Raw genomic sequence first — 21,993 nt, 5'->3', positions numbered from 1 at the left:
CATTTCATTCGAACTCAAATTGGTTCTTGACTATAGGACTAAACAATCCCATCAGCCCTTTATCATGAGTATTTAGTCAAGTGGAAGAACCACCCAAAGGTGAAGACAATTTAGTAGTTAGCTAGTATGTTCATTGAAGGGTTACTGCTAACGAGACAATAATAATTCACAAGGAGAAAAAGTCATTGGACATTGGGATGGGCATTGGAAATTGGCCACGATGGTCGGAAAGAGAAAAAGTGTGAATATAGGAGCACTTTAGGGTTACTGTAATATCCTCTTAAGGACTTAAAATTGAATAAACATTTTGAAAATTTCCTTATTCTTAACCATCACTAATATCTCACATGGAAGGAGAAACAAAAAGTGCTAATACATAAGTAAAAGCATGTGTACCTAGCATTGGAGTAGATGGAGGAGGAGAAAATGTAGATTTGTACTCTATCCTACTTTCTTCAATAGGATGGCCAGTCCCAAATGGAGGTTTCAACCTTCATGCAAAATCCACAGTTTTATGCACCAAATATAAAGTGGAACGATCAATGTTACCTTTAAGTTATTGTTGGGCTTGTTGCATGAGAATCAAGTTGAACTTGACCCATGAAATCTCATAGGGTTTGTAGACACTAGTGTCGATGAAACCTTGCTCTGCAAGTTGTGGAAAGCCCACTCTTGCTAAGTTCTCAACATAGGATGTTTTGGAGGCTGAAGTGCTATGGAAGTGTTTGAAGTCATCATGTCTCTAGTAGTTCATGTCTCTAATAACGAGCTTTCTTGATCAAGGTTCTAGGTTTTTTCAAAGAGTACATAGCTTTGATACCATATAAAGAAATACTTGAATATAGAATATAAATACATTTGTATGACAAAGCACATGCAAATAAAAGAACTCGTTGTAGTTAGGATAACTCAAAGGCAATAAACACAAAAGGTGAATGAATAGAGAATCAATAATGAATAAATTGATATGATGCTCAATGCAATAAGGACTATGTAGAGTGAATATCGAACCTCAAACTCTCATGTTTCTAAAACACCAAGGCAAAGGGTATGAGATGGAGAGTATGTTATATTCTATACAAATCTTGAAACCTACCAAATGTGATTGGTAAAATAGAAAATGCAGATCTAGAGAGTCTAAATCAAGCTACAGTACCAATAGTGGACAATAGGCTGAGAAGTGTTTGGAAAATGTAGACGAGAGCTAGAAAGTACAAACACAATAGTATACTACCAACATGCTACAAATGCAGGTAGTGGATGACTAGATAGCAATAAATACAAGGTCCTAGAGCTCCTTTGACAAAAGGGTAAGACTGATAACTATTGCAAACATGCTATAGACCGACCAAACAACAAACACAACGTCTTGAGGACTGTAGAATGATCACCAAAATGTTGATGGAGGTTTGGATATAGGCATCTAATTAATAGACAATAACTCGAACTAAAATATTCACTAGAAAAAGGTGTGGACAACAAAGCATAAGATGCCAATAAATTGGAATCATTACACTAACACTATATATGAAAATAGTCATTTAATGAAGCTTTTGGTAATAAACATGTTTTGGGACTGTAATAAAGAGTTAATCAATATATTATGCATTTTTAAGCTCAAAATATGTTTAACTTAAAACCTTAAAAGAACTTTGATTGTATAACCACTACCAAGTGCTATAAGTTATCTTTGAGGTATCATGGACCCTTCTAGATTACCAAGAAGATAAGCAACATATCTTATCAATTGAATTTACCTCCGAGTATCCTAGTTCATGTGGTATTCCATATAAGTTGTTTAAAAGAATGACTCCAGTAAGGTAAACTGATTTCTCCTATTGAAGAAGTTTTACAACAATTGAAAGGTATTGCTTGTTACATTTCATTCAAACTCAAATTGGTCCTTGACTACAGGACTAAATAATCCCATCAAACCCTTTATCATGAGTATTTAGTCAAGTGGAAGAACCACCCAAAGGTGAAGACAACTTAGTAGTTACTTGGTATGTTCATTGAAGGGTTATTGCTCACGGCAACCTTAGTTCATTAGGGAAAAGGTGTTACATCCTTGGATACTTTAGGGTTACAATAATCGAGTCCTATTTATAAGACTCAGGTCGGGGTCCATTTGCACACATCATTAAGTGATCTCGCCACTCTTGGACTTTAGGATGGCTTCACATACTAGGATGGTATGGACTGGTGGTACAAGATGCGTGCTCTTGAGACATGGTATCATGACCTCTAGCACCATACTTGAGGGTGAGCTTATTTGGCTCTACAGCTAGAAGGCGAGTCTAATCTCCATTTCCTTTGTGTTTTGTATCATGTGTAGGGCTTCTATATTGTGTGCACATTGGATTCTAGGGGGACATTTCACCACCCCTTCATCATGAATTGGATCAAGCGTAAGACACATCTTCGAGGTTTTAGGTTGCCTAGCATTAAACCCATCTCCCAATCACACCCCTACCCACCCACCCATACATCATACAATTACAAAACCTAGATCCTTTTTTTTTTGGGGCAAGAATGACTAAGAGAAGACACTGACTATGAATAATACCATCTCTTATTCCGACCTCACCACTAGCTTTCCTTCCGTCTCATCAATTTCCCTACTCAAGCCCCTTGTTTTTCCTATTACCCAAACGAGCAATGCCAATGGACTTGCACTCTAATAGCAAGGTCAGATAATGCTAAACCCATGCCAAAAACAAGTCAAAGGCAAAGTCAAAGTTGGGCAATGAATGTCAACAAGAGCCAATGATCGAAGAATAAGCAAAAAGCATAGTTTCAAGCCAAAAAAGATCATAAGTTTTTTTTGCACCCAAATAAGGAAATTGTAGAATTGGGTGTCAAGCAAGGTGTATCTTACAACCCTAGTTCAAAAATAACGTGTTTAATTAAATTCGGGAACATGCTACATAGGCCTACAGGCAATGCAAAGGGACTAGAGCCAGAGAGAGAGAGAGAGAGAGAGAGAGAGAGAGAGAGAGAAGTAGGGTGCCTGCCCACAGAATTCCTAACGTACAAAAGCTTCAAAATCACGCGTGAGAGAGAGCAACTGGCAAGCTGCGATTGATTTTCGTAGATCTTGGCTCTTCCATCTCTTGCACCACAATGGTAGCAGGTCTTGGTATAGTGAGAGGAGTTTCTACTGCCATAGTCTTTGGTTTCTTCTCTTTCTCACCCTCTTAAGCGTTTGGTGGAGCTTGGGAACCATGGGGAAGTGGAAGCAACATCGAGGGCTTGAGGCGACAGCGCGGAGGGATATGTGGAATCGGAGGGGAGCTTTGAACGTACGCGGAGGTTACTCTTAGATCGATGATACATTGGAGCCTGTTCGAGGCTTGCTGCACTCCAACAAGGTGACAAATCTATCTTGCCATTCTTCCTTCTTCTTGCGTTGTGTTTCTTTGCATCCTTAGGGCATAGGAGGAAAAGAGCATAGGGTAGGTGGAGGAAGTCGAGAGATAAAACTGCCATATGAGAGGCGGTAGGGCAAAGAGCACATCCAGAGCCCTTAAAAGCATACGGGCGCTCTCGTTGTTTCGGAGGTTGAAGACCTATAATTGTACTCAATTTTACACAAAATGCTTATCCATTGCTTATCTTGTAGAAGAAGGAGTGGTCGTGGCCCCCGGTTGGTTTGACTGTGGGTTGAGTTTCATGGGTATGTCAGTTCAAACCCCTGGCTGCACTTCTCCGGCAGCACAAATGTCTACAAGTGTCTAGCAACAGCTGCTCACTACCCTAGTGGGCCCTGGGGGAGGCGAGGTGGCGCTATGCAGCCTCCTCCCTCCATGTTGACTCATGTTGACTCGTGGAGCTCAAGGGACTCAGTCTAGATGCTATCAGAATGTATCAATTCAAGTGGCTTCTTACGCACTGAAAAGGACATCTGTGGAAAGGAAGGCTCTTTTTGAGGTTGTGGGAAAAGCGCTTATATGGAAGTGGATTTCAAGGCAAGATCTATTGCTGATCTCCTTGCATGTGATTTTAATCGCCCTGCAAGCACTGGATAGAGGGAAAAGATGACGTTATCCTGGATGCACACAAAGTCCTGCAAAAATGTGCTTAAATTTAAAAGCAAGGAAGCCTTGGTCTGTTTTTCTACAAAGCTAGTCAAAATGGATGCACCTGAGGAGTTTTTGTAATTTAAAAGCTTAAAATCTATGAAAAGGTGATACATATTTTGATAATTACTTACACAGCTCAGTGGTTCAAGATTATGGATAATGATGCTGCTGCAGTGAAACGAATATACTGTGGAGGTAGGGGTTTTAAGAAGAGATTCCTTATCCAGAGAAGCAATTCAAGCTATTGTAAGGGACCGTTTTTCTGTGGTCTGAAATTGGTCTATGGTTAATGATGCTGCTGCAGTGAAATGAATATACTGTGGAGGGGTTTTAAGAAGTGATTTCCTTATCCAGAGAAGCAACTCAAGTCATTATAAGGGACCGTTTTGAAATTGGTCTATGTCATGTGTTGGCAACCAATTGATCTTGGCAAAGATTCATTTGGACGAAATGTCCTGTACAGGTGGGAATTCAAGATTTACCCTCCTGTTTTGTGGGATTTATTAGCTGATATTGCCTGAGGCTTGGGCAAGTCTTGTACATTCCTCCTTTGGCCAGGGCAAACAGATATAAAGTTTCTTATGGGAAAAAAGTAAACCCCAGCCAGACAGTGTAGAGCTCTACACTGTCTGGCTGATGGATTTTGGACAACAATCCAGATGTCATCCTGATACAAGAACTGCATGGCAGGCTGCTATTCTACTTCATTATAACAAAAATTACTACTATTCTGGATGTCTGACTCTTTTTAGTGCTTCAAAAAATCCAAAGCTAGTTCATTCAGATAAAGATGGCAGAATGTTATAATTGTCTCTATAGATTGGATGGGGAAAAACATCAATGTGTGTAATATCTAGGTTCCAACTAACAGATAGAAAGAATGGGCTTACATGGGCAACTGGAACAGTTATGTCTAAATGAGGTTCTATTAGGAGGCAACTTTCATATGTCTGAATGAAGTTCTAGGAGGAGGCAACTTTCATATGGTGATTGATGCTGCTAATGCCACTACTAGCTCTGCATTGAGGAAGGGAGAAGCTTGTTTGGTCAGAGATCTGTGTAGAATTGCAGTTTGTTGATTCTTCCTCCCTTTTGAACAATGCAATGCCAGGTTTTTCTTCAAGTGTCTGAGAGACTGTTTGTATTGGACTAAGTGCTCTAGATTAGGTTTTAGGTTAGCAGTAATGGTATTTTGCTGCCGCACAAGGTGTCTGCTTCTTTGGATTTATAAGTGCCCTTTATCAGAGCATTTACCCGTGGTTTGTCCATGACCTTCAACCAACCAGCCAAGAGACCAAGTAATCCAGGCAATTCTTCCAACTTGCTTTTAAGTAGATAGTGTAAAGTGCCGGACGGTTTTAAAAGATGTTGCTGCCAGTAATCCTGATCCTCAGCTAACTAGGCAAGGAAGGAACTCAAAACATGGCTGAAAATGTCGTTCCTAAATGTTTGTGAATTGCCTAGGAAAGGTCCATTAGCCCCTTAGAAGCTGATGATTTCTCAAACACCCATGCTAGTTTTCATTTGTGTCTGCAAAGTGTGATTGAGAAATTTGTTATAGCCATACACCAGGAATTTTCTAGATATTCACTACTCATCAACTAGTTGTTTTTCAAATGCTTGAAGAGTATGCATCTTACGAATATTGTCTTACATCTACAGCTTAATGAGGGATTGTGGATTGAAAATTTGAGATCTTTTGCTTCAGAGACTATGTTACTTTGTAGGCTGGAACCTGATGTCTTTGATGAAGAGAAGCATGATAGCCCTCTTGTCTTTTGTCCACAAAGTAACTAAATCAAATGAAGCAACCAGCCTAGAGGTAAAACTTCTTTGAAGACAACTCTTTAGCTGTGGGCAGGGATCAATAATATAGAGGTCCCCTTTGAGCAAAGATTGGTGCCCTTTGAGGTTGTTGTTCTTTGCTATTAGCAAACAGTGCCTCTTTTCTATGTTGGATTCCTTTGCCCAAATGGACTGAAACTGGCCTTCTTGGCAAGGGTGGTGATAACGTGATTTAACTCAAATTTCAGCAAGCATTGAATACACAAATCTGGAAATCCACACTTTGCCACTTAATCTTGGACAGTTGACACGTGATTGGCCCTAACAAGAAGTGCCCCTTGCAGTATTTGTCTATATTGTATTGCTATAGGGTTGAAGTACATTGAGACATAGGTTGATCTCCTTCAATTTTCAATACAAATGGATGCCATAAATGATCGGCACTACCTAGAAACAATTTGTCCCTTGGTTGTACAAAAATCCGGGAAAATTTGGGTTTTCCATCTTTCACATGCAAGTCACAATAATTTGGGAATGGGCTACCCCTCAAATCGGTACAAATTGATGCCTTCAACTGTTACATCGAGTATCTCGGTCTTCTGTAATTGAGCATGGATTGGAAGGTGTGTGAAAGCCCTAATGGTTGTAGTAAATTAGAGTTTGAGTAGTAATTACTTTAATTACTCTTTACCATTGGTTGGAATATGGTGAGAATTGCTGAAGAAATGTCAAAGGATGAGAGAGAAAATCAGCTGAAAGGTGTATCTTTTGAATGTTAGCATTGATGGTAATTTTGGTGGCACCAACTGTAACCAAACTTCCCTTGCTGTCCAAAATGACCAGTAAGTCTTTAATCTGATTTGCCCCTTGATTTGGGTAATTAATTGGCCTTCACCCGCTTTGATGGAGATGAAAAATGTCCCAAATTTATTGATTTGCTGGTCTTTCCACTTGAATTTGACTAAAAATAACTTTAGTCCTATTGAATCCAAGTTTTGGAGATTCCCATTTTTAGCATGCTTCTTGAGGCTGTTGCGAAATCCTAATTTTTGCTTTACAGATTAGGGTTTACAGCAAAGAGATCTGAAACTTCTTAGCCTTTGGTGATCTCAATGCTATAATCTTCGGAGAAAGGTTGGGAGATGATAGAGAATACTAAGGAGAGAGAAAATCCAAACTTTATTTGCAAGGAACTGAAGAAAATTTGTCATTTATTGCTATTGCCTTGTCTCAATAGCTTTTAGATGCAAAGAATTGAAGAAAATTAGTAATTTATTATTGTTGTCTTGTCTCAACAACCTCTAGATGGTGTTATCTGTTGTCGATTGGTCTTCTCTTGCCCTTGGTTGCCTTAGAAGGTTCTCCAATGGCTTCTAATTAGGCTAGCATCATCTATTTTTTCTCTCTTGTAAGTTAAATATACTTAAATGCCTCTTTAGTAACTACAAATGTTTTTCAATCTTGCATGGACATTTTTGACAAGTGGCATTATTTTCAAATGGTTTTTTCAATATTATTTATAATTAAATATTAATTTTTAACCTTTACATGTGAAAAATTAATCTAACAATTATTTTCGTGCCATGAAATATAATATGACAGACCAGTAATTAAATTAGCTATGCAACTTTCAACTAGCCCCCAAATAATCTTATCTCGTCTTTGCATAAGTAATTTTGTCAAATGATAGCCTCTTTTGCTACTTGATAGTTTTCTAATTGTAATTTTTAACTTTAAAAATGTTGAAAATTAATTGATCATCCATTCGATCTTGCTCAAGAATTGATTAGTGTTCATTCACAATTAATGTACTAACCTCTTGTGGAATATTTAATAGTCCCAACATTGATTGGCGTTGGATGTAAATTAACTTATCAATTAATGCTTAGTCTTACAATGTTATCCTTGGACATTTAATGGCATAATTAATGGCCTAGATTCCATTTGACGTTAAGTGTCCACAAGTAAATGCTTGTCATAATTTTATACAACTTTTGTCAATGTCACCTATTATTCACTTAGATTGCTTAAGTTGTCTTTGTGACTTAATTGCCTTGTCCTTCACGTATGCACCTCACATTTATATAACTTAATATGCCAAAGCTAAGCATTGAAGATATGTTTTCTCTTGATAGACCTCCCCTTTCAAATTCTTACAATTGTTTTTTATTGTACTATAAGATTACAAAAGCAAAGCAATACTAAACAAGAAAAAGCATAGATATCATGGTCAAAGAACATCGGTCGTTGTGGTTAATACTATACTATTATTAAACTCATATTGAAATATTCAGTAAATATAACTAAGTCATGTCTAATAAAAAATGAATTGTACATTGGGTGCATCTATTGACACTAAATCAAAAGCGTTGCGATCAAACAATCAAAGTAAAGCATAAATTGAGCCTAAACCATGGTTGAACTATCAATGGTGTCCAATAATACTCTGATGTTGATAAAAACCAGTTGAATATTACTAATTTATTGAAGATTATCCATTGAAAACTAGCAATTGCTAATCAATCTCTAACGATCATAATGATGCAAATGTATAGTTTCAGAGTCAAGTATATCCAAATGTGTACGAATTATAGATATTTGTACATTGAATAGTGACCTCTTGGCAAACATACTGCTAGCAAAAAGTATATTGGATGCATGTTGAGTACATCCCAGATCCACTATATACTATAGCTGGACAATACACTACTGTCCACAAGTAAGAATCACTAGAGCTGTTCAAAACTAATTGTCAGTATGGTTGTGTTACACTTATCGCGTTTATCTTATGTTTTGGTGTAAATGCTCCCTTATCTTATGAGTACTTTTTACTTTTTAGTCGAAGAAGGGTTTTTTCCTTGTGTGAATACTCGTCAGTGGGTGTGGTACGTAGTATCTTAGAGATTATACTTTCATTTATTCTCACATAGTGGATGTGGCTTTTTACACTCTCTTTTCTCTTGCTATTTAGTTTTTCATTGTGTCACGAGGACATGTATTTTTGAAATCTCACTTAACATGTGGGTTAATTTTTAATCACATGGTTAAGTACATGTTACACATATGAGATGTAATTGGGGTTAGAGTAAATTTACGAGCCTAGGATCTAAGGAAATCACAGGATGTCAAATGTAAAAGTTGCTATAAGTTATGTTGGATACGTATTTAGTGGTATCTGGTGTCAGTTGTTGGTCTAGATTATTCATTTGGACGTAAGTGTTAATTGGTGATACTAGAGAAGTGTTTAATGATATCTAATGTCAATTTGATGGTTAAAGATAGTGCAAAGATACTCAGGAATGGAAGTCAGATTATTTTTTTGAGCATCGAAATAATTATTAGATTAAATTTTAGTATTTAAAGATTAAAAAATAATATGTAATTATGAATATTATTGAAAAAATCATTTGAAAAGATTGTTACTTGTTAAAAATGCCTATGTAAGATTAAAAAGTGTCTTTAGAGGTTGGAGAGGCATTTTAGTGCATTCAGCTTGCAAGAGAGAGAGAGAGAGAGAGAGAGAGAGAGAGAGAGAGAGAGATGCTGTTAGTCTGATTTGCGGCCATTGAAGGACCTTCTAAGGCAGTTAGGGTCAGGAGAAGACCAATCAACAGCAGCAAGAGACAACATCTACAGGTGGTTGAGATAGGGTAGTAATAATAAATGATTGATTTTTTCCAGTTCTTTACGAAGAAATTTCGAATTTTCTCTCTCTAGCTTTCTCTCTCATCTCCTAGCTTTTTTCAGGCTTGCTTCGAAGATTATAGCATTGAGATCACCAGAGGCTAAGAAATTTCAGATTTCTCTACTGTAAACTCTAACATGCAATAGAAATTAGGATTTAGCAGTAGCCTTGGCCCAGTAAATCAATGAATTTGGGGCATTTTCCATCTCCATTAAATCGGATGAAGACCAATTGACTGCCCCAATCAAGGGGCAAATTAGATTGAACATTTGTCGGTTATTTTGGATTGCAAGGAGAGTTGGAATACCGAAAGACATTGGGAGAATCCCATTGTACATCAACTTCTTTTTTAATTAATTTAAAGAAATATCGAAAGGGCGCTAGTTTTAGAGCCAATAGGGTGTCCATTGTCCAAGATTGTAAGTTAATTTACATTTCCCAGTTTTGTAATAAATATTGGTGCTGTAACAAAGTTGTAATCAGGAAATTACCATCCATATTAGAAAGAAGGCTGGTTTTAGTGTGTGCGCGCGTGTTGTTAAACCCTAACATAATAGTGGTATTAGAGTATACCTTTCAACCGTTACTATCACCACCTTAGCCGCCATTGAGTCTCGTGCTTGGTTGCTCTTCTCCTTACCAACTGTCTCGTCTTGCATGTTGGCACGCTGCATACGTTGAACTAGCTTGCTTGTCATCATTGCCATTGGCCTAGCTCATCATTGTCGTCATTTGCCTTGCTCGTCATCATTGGTGGCTTGCATGCTGCATTCTCTGATTTGTGCTATCTATCTTAAAGTTTGGCATGTTGCCCCCACGACGAGTTTATCCTTGACTCTCTCGCTTAGCTTGCCATGGTTGCCTCTGTCTTGACCAACATTAGCCAATAGTTACAACTCGTTACTAGTGTGGGGGGGGGGGCGGGGGCGAGAGGGGAGGAGTGCGAGGGGGTTCAATACTTTGCAACTTGAATTTTTATTATACCCCCTAGCCATGTATATTCCATAGTACTAGCAAGGCATACTTTGAGTGAATCGATTAAGATACTTTAGTCCAATCTATACTTTAAAGTAGAGTCTAGACATTGAAATCTATGAATGCATAATCCAAAATATGAATATGATTAATATGACTTTTTTTATCTCATGACTAGCCTTTGATGCATATAATTTTTAATAAATTTTAATCTCATGATTAGCCTTTGATACATATAAACATATATTATTTTGAGACTAGATTTTAAAGTATAAAATGCATATGATGTCTTTAGCTTGTTAGTAGCTAAGAGCCTCCTCACATGAAGGTGTAGTAAACCAAGCTAGAGTATGTGTGCAATTTGCTTCAACTATGCCCCATCCATTTGCATGTAGCTAACTACACTAGCTGCTTACCAATAACACATTGGTTATTTCAAGTCGTGATTTAAAATCCTTTTTTTTTGTTTATATAATGGTTAGAATGTGATGGGATACTAACTATGAAATTGACAAAGTTAGTGCAAACTTTGCCCAAAAGAGCAAAGCTTTCTAATGCTATCATTGTTTCCCACTATCGGGATACATTGGGATTTTCTTGGAACAAATGATAGGATTCTAACTATGAAATTGGCAAAGTTAGTGCAAACTTTGCCCAAAAGAGCAAAGCTTCCTAATTCTATCATTGTTTTCTACTATCAGGATACATTGGGATTTTCTTGGGACAAATGCAAAGAATTTATTTAACTTTGTCTTCTAAATTCTTAATTAAAATTGTGTCTTAACTTTTCCAATGTTGGGATACATGACAAAGAAAAACACACACGAGCAAGAAGACATAAACGCAATAACAATTTTTTATCATCAACAAACTTTCGATGTGCTTATGAATCCAATAAAGGCTTATGTGCCACTAGAGCTCTGTATACTGATGTGATTATTTTAGAATACACAAACTTTCAAGATCTTTATATATTGGTGATGATTCCGTGTGTGCCATTGGTGCTTTATATAGTGTTTTTAGGAAGAAATGGCATTAAGAAGCGGATAATTTAGGTGGTATGTATACTCTCGATCATTCATGCATATTATTTTTGAGCTTTATTAGCATTCAATGCATTTGATGCTTCATCTCTTCCTATATTTTGCTACTAATATGCAAATAGCTTAGGCATATACTTTTCACTTAGCCCTACAATAATTTGTGGAGTTTTGTACTAAATATGTGAGATTAATACAATATAAAATTCACACTATTTAGTAGGTATTGTAGTAGGCATTCGGTAAGTCAAGTGAGTTTGTATTTACATTTTGAAACCTTGAATCTTGTAAACATTTTGGGGATTGTGTAGTCGGGGTTTAGAAATTGCTTGGTCTTATGCTTAAATTTGGGACTTTTCACATTTGAGGTTCAATCTCACCAAATTTCACTGATTAAATCTAGGGCTTTTGTGAAAATTTCCCAAATTCATGGACAGTGAGGCCAATTACACCTTCTTCATTGATGTTTGCGCACATTAGAGCTCCATCAACTGCAATTTTTTCATTGACGCTATTAATTTTTTGACAAATTTTGAGTTTTTGTTTTTGTTTTTTTTTTTAGTTGCACCTATATTTGTACTTTGGACAACAGCTAATTACAGAAAAACTAGAAATTTCAGGAAGCCATGGCTAAGCAAAATGATTCGCTCAACATGTTTAGGGACTCAAATAAATTAGATAACCCTAATTATCCCATGTGGGCATACATTATAAAACTTGAACTTGTTGCCAAACAACTTTGGGATTATATATGAGGTTTAGAAGTTAGGCTTATAGGCCTTGCTACATAGAATGTCACAGTTTTTTCTGGCTTATTCACAATCACCACTGAATCTTTAGCTCCAACTCCTCTTGTACATCCCATAATAAATCGATTGAGATGGGACGGGTGTGATGCCCAAGCTCATGCGTTGATTATACTTTCGTGCAAGAGACATGTTATCTTGCATAATCGATTTTGTACAACGACCAAGGATGCTTGGATAATCTTGGCTCATTATATTAGATATGCAATGAGGCTGATGTAGCCTACTTGCGTAAGCATCTTGAGATGGAGCACATGATAGAGGTTGATTTTGTGGATGCTTACATTGCACGTGCTAGACATTATAGAGCAACTTGCTAACATTGATAAAATCATTCTCGATGCATCCCTTGTATCTACAGTTTTGGTTGGTTTACTTGGTACTTGGTGGTATGTGGTGCTAGTTATTGGCCTAGGTCATTTATTTGGCCATAAGTGTCAATTGATGACACTAGAGAAGTGTTTAATGATACCTAACGCCAATCTGATGGTCAAAGATGGTGCGAAGACACTCGATAATGAAAGTTGCCTAGCCAATTTAATTATTGGTCAATTAGATTATTTTTTAGAGTATTGAAATAATTATTAGATTAATTTTTTATTTTCAAAGATTAAAAATTAATATTTAATTATAGATAATGTAGGAAAAACAATTTGGAAAGGTTGCCACTTGTAAAAAATGCCTATGAAAGAGTGAAAAACGTCTTTAGATACTAGAGAGACATTTTTAGTGGATTTAACGTGCAAGAGAGGAAGGAGATGCTATTGGTTTGATTTGCAGCCATTGGAGGATCTTCTAAGGCAGCTAGGGGTAGGAGAATACCAATCGACAACATGTGACAACATCTACAAGCTGTTGAGATAGGGCAACAACAATAAATGGCAGATTTTCTTCAGTTTTTAAAGAAAGTCTCAATTTCTCCTCAGTATTCTCTCTCATCTCCCAACTTTCTACAACCTTGTTTCGAAGATTACAACATTGAGATAACTAGAGGTTGAGAAACTTCAGATTTCTCTGATGTAAACCCTAACCTACATAAAAATTTAGGCTTTAGCAACAGCCTCGAGAAGCGTGCCAAAAATTAAAAGCTCCAAGACTTGGATTCAATAGGACTAAAGTTGTTTTCAATCAAATTTAGGTGAAGGGACTAGCAAATCAATGAATTTGGGGCATTTTCCATCTCTATCATCAAAGCAAGTGAATGTCAATTGATTGTCCAAATCAAGAGGCAATCAAATTGAAGACTTGTTTGTCATTTTGGACAAGGGGAGTTGGAATATTGAAAGGGATTGGGAGAATCCCAGTGTACATCAACTTCTTCTTCAAATAAGTTAAATAAATACCGAAAGTGGCGCCAATTTTGGGGCCAATAGGGTGTCCAATGTCCAAGATTATATGGAAAAGTGTGCATTTCAATTTTGTGAATTTGTTAATTGTTGTAAGTAGTGCTTAATCAGGTTATTTACCACCCTATCCGAGGAGGAAGACTGGTTCCATGGTTCTAGCTGCAATCTACTCGATCTTTGCCTTAAAATTTGCAATCGCAAGGAAAGGAGAGTGTGCTAGTGTCATACTATTTATAGCCTCCTAAAAGAACAAAAAAATTATCAAGTCGGTTGCATTAAATGCAACCTGGCTCTACTGAAAACTGGTCGATTGTATACAGAGTCTCATTGGATTACCATGCAACTTGTGTGTCTCGCTGTTGACGTGGCACTGACAGATGAAAAAAACTACTCTGCACATCGAAATACTCAAATGATTGCTTGGTTGGAAAAATGCATATGTACATAGCCTAACTGAGAAAGATGCTTGTCCAGGGGATGACAATCTCTTAACACCCCCTCTTAGATCTTGGGCGAGGCATAAGGCTAAGGGATCTGGAATGTTGTCGAAGTAGAGCATGGGGAAGCACCTTCGTAAATAGATCTACAAGATTATCATTCGTCTTGTAGTATTCCACATCTACGGTCTCATCTAGAAGCTTCTCCCTAATGAAATGGTACTGGATCTCTACGTGCTTTGTCAGTATGGAATACGAGATTCCGTGCCAAGGCAATGCAACTCTCATTGTTGTACTGCAGAATAGTAGGACGAGTCTGGGGATAGCCAAGCTTCTCCAACAATCTCTGAAGCCACACAGTCTCACATGTGGTAGAAGGCATTGCCTGATACTCCACCTCAATCAAAGATAGGGCTATGGTGGGTTGCTTCTTGCTACTCCAAGAGATAACACCTGCATTTAAGGTAAAACAATAGCATGTAGTAGACCGCTTGTGGTCCACATCGCTAGTCCAATCCGAATCACTCCAACCTGCAAGGACAAGAGCGGAAGCACCTATAGCTGCAGGATACGAAATCCCTAGGTCGGAGGTTCCCCTCAAAATCTGTAGTATCCTCTGAGTAACCTACCAATGCACATGCTTAGGTTCACTCATGAACCCAGCCAAGAGACCTACAATAAAACATAGATCAACACGTGTTGAGGAGCCAAATCAATGATCCAATCAATTGACTGTAGCAGGCAGCATCCGCCAAAGGAGAACTTGAGTGAGTGTAAAGTAGTCTTTCCGTTCGGATCCATAAGAGAAGAAATTTTCTGGCACACATCCTTCAACACTTCTCTTCTCGTTGCGCACAACTGTTTCTGAGAGATATACACATTCCCATGGATCCACAGCCCTTGCTTCCCTGCGCTGCAAGGAAAAAGTTGCACTAGTAGGCAATTGGGAGTCGATTGGCATAGCTTTGTAGGAGATTTAATTTTTGGGCCACATTGTGTCGGCTGATGGCATTTCTATGAATCCTACAATGGTTAAGGCAATTCATTCTTCATGGCCACATCTTCGAAATGTTCATGAGATCTGCAATTTTATGGATCTTTGTTTGTACTACAGGAAATATGTATAGAACTTTGCTGAAATTGCTTCTCCATTGCATGCTTTGTAGAAGAAGAATGTGCCATTTAGATGGACAACATTGGAAATTTCAGCATTTAATGCATTAAAGGATAAAATGACTTTGGATCTCAAGAAGTCATTGGTTGTGTAGTGTAATGCATGTGGAAATATCCAAAAAGAAATGGAGAAGTCCTAAATACGTCATCTCGAACTTCTAATGTAAGGCTGCCTTCATCTCTTTGACCTTTTGTGCATGGTCACCTGAAACAATCAAGTCATCTACATACAAGACAAATACATGACCACCTTGGGAAGTGTGCACATAGAGTTGCGAATCGGCCTTGAAGCACCGATATCCCAAGTGCTCCTAAAGGAACAAGTCAATGCTCTCGTTCCAAGCACGCGAAGCTTGCTTCAGGCCATATAAGGCGGCCTTCTTCAACTTGTAAACCTTTCCATCTAAGGATCCAAAGCCAAGAGGTTGCTCTACATAGATCTCCTCCTTCAAGCAATGGGGGCAAAAGTATCATGGCAATCGATGCATGGGCGCTAAGCAAAACCTTTAGCAATAAGGCGGGCCTTGTGCTTGTCAAAAGAGCCATCACTGTGGTACTTGGTCTTGAAGACCCATTTAATACCAATCACCTTCTTATGAGAGGGACGAGACACAAGGTACCAAGTGCCATTCCTCTCAATAGCCTCTGACTTGGCTTCCATTGTTTTCTACCAATGATCAAATTGTAAAGCATCTTGCATGGAGGTAGGCTCTCTATCTTGCATAACACGAGACATCAAACAATAAGTAGAGTAAACAAGCTTCGTAGAATGTGCCAGGTGCCACCGTGACCTCCGCGGTCTATCCTGCGGTTGCCACTCCTCAAGGACTCCCTCGATCCCTGAATCTCGGAGTGTGTCACATGCCCAACAAGGAGGAGATTGGATCTCGTCGCATCACTCTCTATCTCTTGAAGTTTGTGGAAGGTCCAGTGACGGTGGGGGAGCAATCGGTGAATCCGATGGCTAGAAACTATGCTTCACATAGAAGAAGAGTCCTCAAGAGGCACAGGTGCTAGAGAAAGTCATTGGGGCCCAACTATCATTGGGATCTCCAAGAACAGGGTGATCCTCACCCCCCCTCTTGGGTCGGAACTTCCACGAACTGAATGTCATGGCTCGTGTAGATATCTCGCTTAACAAAATCATACAATGGGTAGCCTTGAGACTGCAAGCTATAGTCCACAAACATCTGTCTTTTGGAAGTTGCTTCAAACATTCTTGTGGCATGAACTCTTGTTGCTTTTAAATATCAAGGAGAGCATTGTGTATGGAGCTCAAGTGCAATTAAGAAATTGAAGGCCTTCTAGTCTACATTTTTTGGAGATTTGAAGTTGATACAAGATAGCCATCTTTGCTAGAACAAGTTTCAAGGCTCACAGAATGAAGACAAAAGAGTAGGAGCTTTGAGTTCCTTGGATTGATTTGACAATTGAGGTGTTATGGCATGATGTCAACCAAAAGTTATTTGGAAAGCGAGCTTGGTTTCATAAAGGAGCTTTGTAGATCTTGGAACCATCTGTGGCAAGGTGCCGAATAGTTTAAATTGCAAAATGGTTCAAGGGATTTAGATAGTTTGTTTTGGTCTAAAGTTGCATCTTCTCCTTTTGGTAAATAACTTGGAAGGAGATATGACTCCTTGCTTAATTGAGCATTTGTTAAATAGCTCAATTAATCAATGGTGGATGAAACCAACCTTCCTTCTCTGAAAAGCTAGTAATGACTTGATTATGCACTAATTATAGTAAGATTGAAATTCACATAAACTAGAATGCAAATTTTACCACTTGATCTTGGACATTGCATATCTGATTGGCCCCAAAAACTGGCACCCCTAGTAGTATTTCTTTAATGTGTATTGCAATTGGAACATGTACATAAAGATTACTCCAATCTCCTTCACTTTCAAATGTCTTTTGTTGTCAAAAGCAAACAAGCCCTCAAACCAATTTGCCCTTTAGTTTGATTGGGGATTGGCCTTCGATTTGCTCCTTGGATGATAGATTTGTGAGAGTGCGCAACAAAAGAAGAAACACAAACACAGAGGAAGAGAAAGAGAGAAAGCAGAGAATGAAGGAAGAAAATCTGCACTGACTGTAATGAATGCTGAATACAAAACTGTAGACTGATCAGTCCCAGCACGCAGCCCGAAGCGTCAGTGAGGGCACCAGATCAGGCTGATGATGACGACAGCACCGAAGACGGAGGAAGATGACAGAGTCAGAGTGTGCACTTGCCAAAGGAGGGAAGATGATAATACAACTGACTGCCAAGTGGGAAATGACTATAAATAGCCAAAAAACCCAAAAACTGGCCGACTTGAAATTTGAGACCATAAATATGTCCGACCAGCATTTAATGCTGGTAAAAATGCTAGGAATGCTCAGAAAAATCCCGAAAAGGGTGGACAATGTCCGACAGGTGAGGCAGGTTGAAGAATGTAGAAACTGCCCCAGGAAATGCACATAAAATCCCGACTGGAGAAGAAAATGCACTGAAATGCAATAAATTGAGTACTCTAAAATGAGCTACCTCCTCCGTCAAAACAAGTGATAGACAAGTCAGAGCTCCTAAAGTCCTCGTCTGACTCAGACTGAGGCTCACACGCAGGAGATGACAAGGCATGACAAACATGATTGCTAACAAGATCTAGGGTGGCTAGTAAACTTAATTTCTGTTGTAAATTAGGGTTGAGTAATAGAAACTCTTCATTTGCACCCTCTTCGTACTAAATTTGACAGAGATCTCTTGAGGGAAGTTATTGAATTGGCTTGGTACTAAGTTTGGTTGAGATCTCTTGAGGGAAGTTATAAATTGGTTGAGAGACTAGAGAGGAAGGTGAAGAAAGAAATTTCAAAGTTTTATTGCCCAACTTTGGCTGAAATTTAATGCTGCCCTGTTGTGAATGGCTGATTGATTGCAACTAGACCTACATTGGAGCCCCAATTGTAGTCACTAGCTTCTAGGATGATTAATCCTGCTATGGCTAAACTGTAGGAGTCCGTGGTCAGTTGTCGTTTGTCTCTTGTGCATTTCTTCAACTCTCAGAATGTTAGCATGAGTCCTACTAGCCTCCAACAGCCCTTCCCCTCCTTGCTTGGGAAGGTTTTGCCAAGTGATAGCCTTCTAATTACATTTTTCAACAATTTTCAGCCTCATTAAATCAATTTTAGAATATTAATTTTGAAAACGAATCTAATTATTAATTCTTGCTTAAAAAATGCCTATATCAGCTAGCAATTAAAAGCCAATTTGTCATCCAAGCAATCTTGAGCATTTATTAGCCCCTAAATTGGCATTAACTAAGAAATTGATGCCTATTTCCTAGTTTCTAGGTCAAAATTTGTCACCAAGCACTAGTATGTGACTAATATGAACTTATTACAACTTTTGCCTTTGATATCCGCTGATATCTTGGGGTCTTTGGCCCATCATCTTTGCACAACTTGTGTGCACATCACATTTGCACATTTGATTAACAACTAAATCAAATGCTAATCAAAGCATAAATAATTCACTTCCTTGTGATAGTGGAAGCCTATCTCATTTGATGCCATCAATTCTATTCTAAGTCATCATGCTGTCATTGATTCATCTTTTGTAAGAGTCTTTCTTCAATTGAGAATTCTAACATTTGGGGCTGCATGCACGTGTGTTCATGAGTGCACATGAGTGTGCATGTGTGTGCACACGCACATCTCCTCCTAAAAGCCACTGTCAACCTTGTTCACTTAAATGGCACAGTGCAGCAAAATCAAGAAGCTTTACTGTCTCAAAGCATCCTTAAGAGCAACAATTAACAATGAGTACCACAATCACCGAACCACTGGCTGACCAAGCATAATAGTTGAAAGTTAAGCAGAACAAAAACTCAACTTATCAGAATTGAAAGTTAAGCAGAACAAAAATTCAACTTATCAGAATGATCATGGAAGTCCTTAAAACCTGATCTCTCTCTCCAACAGGTACCCTATCAGTACATGCTTTTATATCCTTCAATACAAATAGCAGCAGTACAATACAAGCACTTTTTTATTCTTCTGTGTTTCCTTACATGCTATCACTGGCAGCTACATTTTTCACTAAACCCAAAGCACTGTTTATCATGCAAGTCCAAGTGATAAGGGTTACCATTAGTAATATGCATTGAGAGCAACTTTGTAAGAAAATGACAACTCAGGTTACAAATTGAACTTATACATGTCCTTTAGGCGTTAAGGGTAACCATGGTGTAAGAAATGACAACTCAGGTTTACATATTGAATCTCCCAACTCCAAGAAACATAGTTTTCATGCTCTAGTGAATGGATCTTATTCAAGTCCTGAAATCAGCAACCTACACAGCCACTCTTAGCACGACCTTGATATACTGGTGTCTTTCATGTGGAGTTAAAAGAGAGCAGGTTGCCAGTTTGGCACAATGGGCACTAGATCGATGAACAGAACTGGTAAACCTTACAATTCAGCCCTGTAAATATTTTGAAGAGGACATGACTTACAATAATACTCAATTCATAAACCGAGTTTAGCATGTCTTTTTTTTCTTTTTCAAAATAAAAGTAAAGCCAATCATGTTCATCTGCAAAACCTCACTCAATGGCTGTAAAGACAAAGTACCTGTGTTTCGAGTCTACAACAAGAATCCTAAAAACCTAGTCCTTGGAGGTGATAACTAACAGTCCCAATGCTCCTATCAAAATGTACTGTGGAAACAAACAAACAGTTACCATCCACCAAAACCACAGTAAAGAATGCATGCAGAAGAAGCACCAATCTTGTCAGTCTCAAAATGTAGACAACAAACACAAGCAAACCACCTTTATGAATGGCTGGTCTGTCATGACTATTGTTAGCCAGCCGACGTAAGGCAAAATACTGCAACAGGGGTAAAAGCACACATCAGCTAGCCCTACTTAACAGCAGATAAATTTCAAGCTACCTCACAAGTCGTCACCAAAATTGTACAGAAAAGGAATGACAAGACTACCCAGCAGCTCGGCCCATGATGTGGTGTCGGTCCACCCACATTTGACCCTCTGCATAAAGGAGTCCGACTCTATCATCTCCAGAATTGTTGTCTCCTGCAGTCATGAGTTTTACATCAACCCAAATTAGGACATATGCCTATCAATAACTTTGCAGTAATACAAGAATGAACTTAAAATAACACCAGTAGAGGCAGCATGCTTTTATCCTGTTACAAGCTCTTTCCGCCGTTCATATTAAGTAAAGCACAACATAAGATCACAAATTTGCAACACGCAAAAAGACCATACTCTAAACCATTCATGAATCACACTTGTGCAGAAGGTGTAGTTTCAGGTAAAAAGGCTAAATTTCAGACATAGTTGTCAAGTATGAAACGTACGATATAGTACAACATGGTAAAATACAATACTGAAAGTACTTTAAAAATTTTATAAGGTATGGTACGATATTAGTAAGAAAAAAAATCATCTTGAGTTTTGGACCAAAGATAATAGAATAAATGTTTAAGCGTCTAAACAGCAATGGTATTAGAGTATACAAAATGATTACTTGAGGGTAACATGCAAAAACCTCTATGGTATATGCCTCATGCGCAATATGTGCTACAACTTACAAGTACATAGATGGGAGTGGATACATCATACAAATAAGAGAAGTGTAAGCTTGAGAGAGAGAGAGAGAGAGAGAGAGAGAGAGAGAGGTTGTATTTTTTTCGTAATTAATACAATTACCTTTTACGAAAAAAAGAGAGAGAGAGAGGTGTGTGGTAATCTTTTGCCTTTTTTTGTAATTAATATAGTTACCTATTACCCGGAGAGAGAGAGAGAGAGAGAGAGAGAGAGAGAGAGAGAGAGAGGGTGCGACCTGATGTCGTCGCCTGAGCGCCTCGCGCGGCCATCAGCCGTTTGACCTGCAGGTCCTAGTCGCCGTCGTCACCTGTCTGCCCTGCGTGCTGGGGTCCTTGCCGTCGCCATCAGTCCTGGGCGCCGTCGCCTGTCAACTGCCTGTTAGCTCGCCACAGACATCGCCTGTCAGCCCTGCGATTCGAGGTCCCTGCTGTCGCTATCAAACCTGAGCCTCGTGGTCCCTGCACGCCGTGGTCCCTGCAGCTGCCCTTCAGTCCTGCGAATCGTGCTCGTAAACCTGCATCATTAGGGTTGCGCCCTGCCCTCTGCGTCACCTACACTATCTCTGGACAGGCCATGACTGAGGCAGACCGCCCCTCCCTGCCGCGGGTTGTCTGACCTGCGGGTCCTGGTCGCAGACATCGCCTGTCAGCCCTGCGATTCGAGGTCCCTACTGTCGCCATCAAACCTGAGCCTCGTGGTCCCTGCACGCCGTGGTCCCTGCAGCTGCCCTTCAGTCCTGCGAATCGTGCTCGTAAACCTGCATCATTAGGGTTGCGCCCTGCCCTCTGCGTCACCTACACTATCTCTGGACAGGCCACGACTGAGGCAGACAGACGTGCACCTCTGCCTCACGAGAGAGAGAGAGAGAGAGAGAGAGAGAGAGAGAGAGCTCGCCCTCTGTGTGAAGACAGCAGTATGGCTGGCCTGGATTTGGATTTTCTTGACCGGACGGTGGCAGCCCTTGGCCCTGATTCCGAAGCAGAGGAGTCGGAAGATATGGTGCCATGCACGGAGGAGTTGCCGCCGAGTTCTGAACAGCCGCCTGCCG

At 39.1% G+C, this 21,993-nt stretch overlaps 2 protein-coding genes across 3 annotated transcripts in view; one reads left to right on the top strand and one right to left on the bottom strand.

The window, feature by feature from the left end:
• The first annotated feature begins 2,969 nt into the window (after positions 1-2,969).
• Positions 2,970-21,993, top strand: part of LOC148020227 (uncharacterized) — a 145,123-nt gene continuing 126,099 nt past the window's right edge. For both annotated transcript variants that reach the window (XM_087700550.1, XM_087700549.1), the window contains exon 1: positions 2,970-3,371. The gene's annotated coding sequence lies outside the window, so the exon portion shown is untranslated. The remainder of the gene's footprint in view (positions 3,372-21,993) is intronic.
• On the bottom strand, positions 19,497-21,723 carry LOC148020228 (uncharacterized). The gene is made up of 5 exons (XM_087700548.1): positions 21,181-21,723; positions 20,315-20,408; positions 20,145-20,202; positions 19,945-20,030; positions 19,497-19,795 (listed from the first exon to the last, which is right to left on the bottom strand). The coding sequence occupies exons 1-4, from the start codon at positions 21,212-21,214 to the stop codon at positions 19,980-19,982; spliced, it is 237 nt and encodes a 78-aa protein (XP_087556674.1). The 5' UTR covers positions 21,215-21,723; the 3' UTR covers positions 19,497-19,795; positions 19,945-19,979.

This window comes from Lygodium microphyllum, chromosome 19, assembly GCF_053477565.2.
Source record: "Lygodium microphyllum isolate KBCC chromosome 19, Lygodium_microphyllum_v1.1.10, whole genome shotgun sequence".
Lineage (NCBI taxonomy): Eukaryota > Viridiplantae > Streptophyta > Polypodiopsida > Schizaeales > Lygodiaceae > Lygodium > Lygodium microphyllum.
Note: the sequence above shows the minus strand (reverse complement) of the source record. Positions and strands in the feature narration are given on the sequence as shown.

Bases quoted from the DNA above. Each gene is read 5' to 3' on its own strand.
- LOC148020228 (XM_087700548.1), bottom strand. From the start codon at position 21,214: ATGGCCGCGCGAGGCGCTCAGGCGACGACATCAG. The intron at 20,409-21,180 runs GTCGCACCCTCT...TCATGACTGCAG, and splicing joins CGCTCAGGCGACGACATCAG to GAGACAACAATTCTGGAGAT. The intron at 20,031-20,144 runs GTGGTTTGCTTG...TTGTTTCCACAG, and splicing joins CAGACCAGCCATTCATAAAG to TACATTTTGATAGGAGCATT.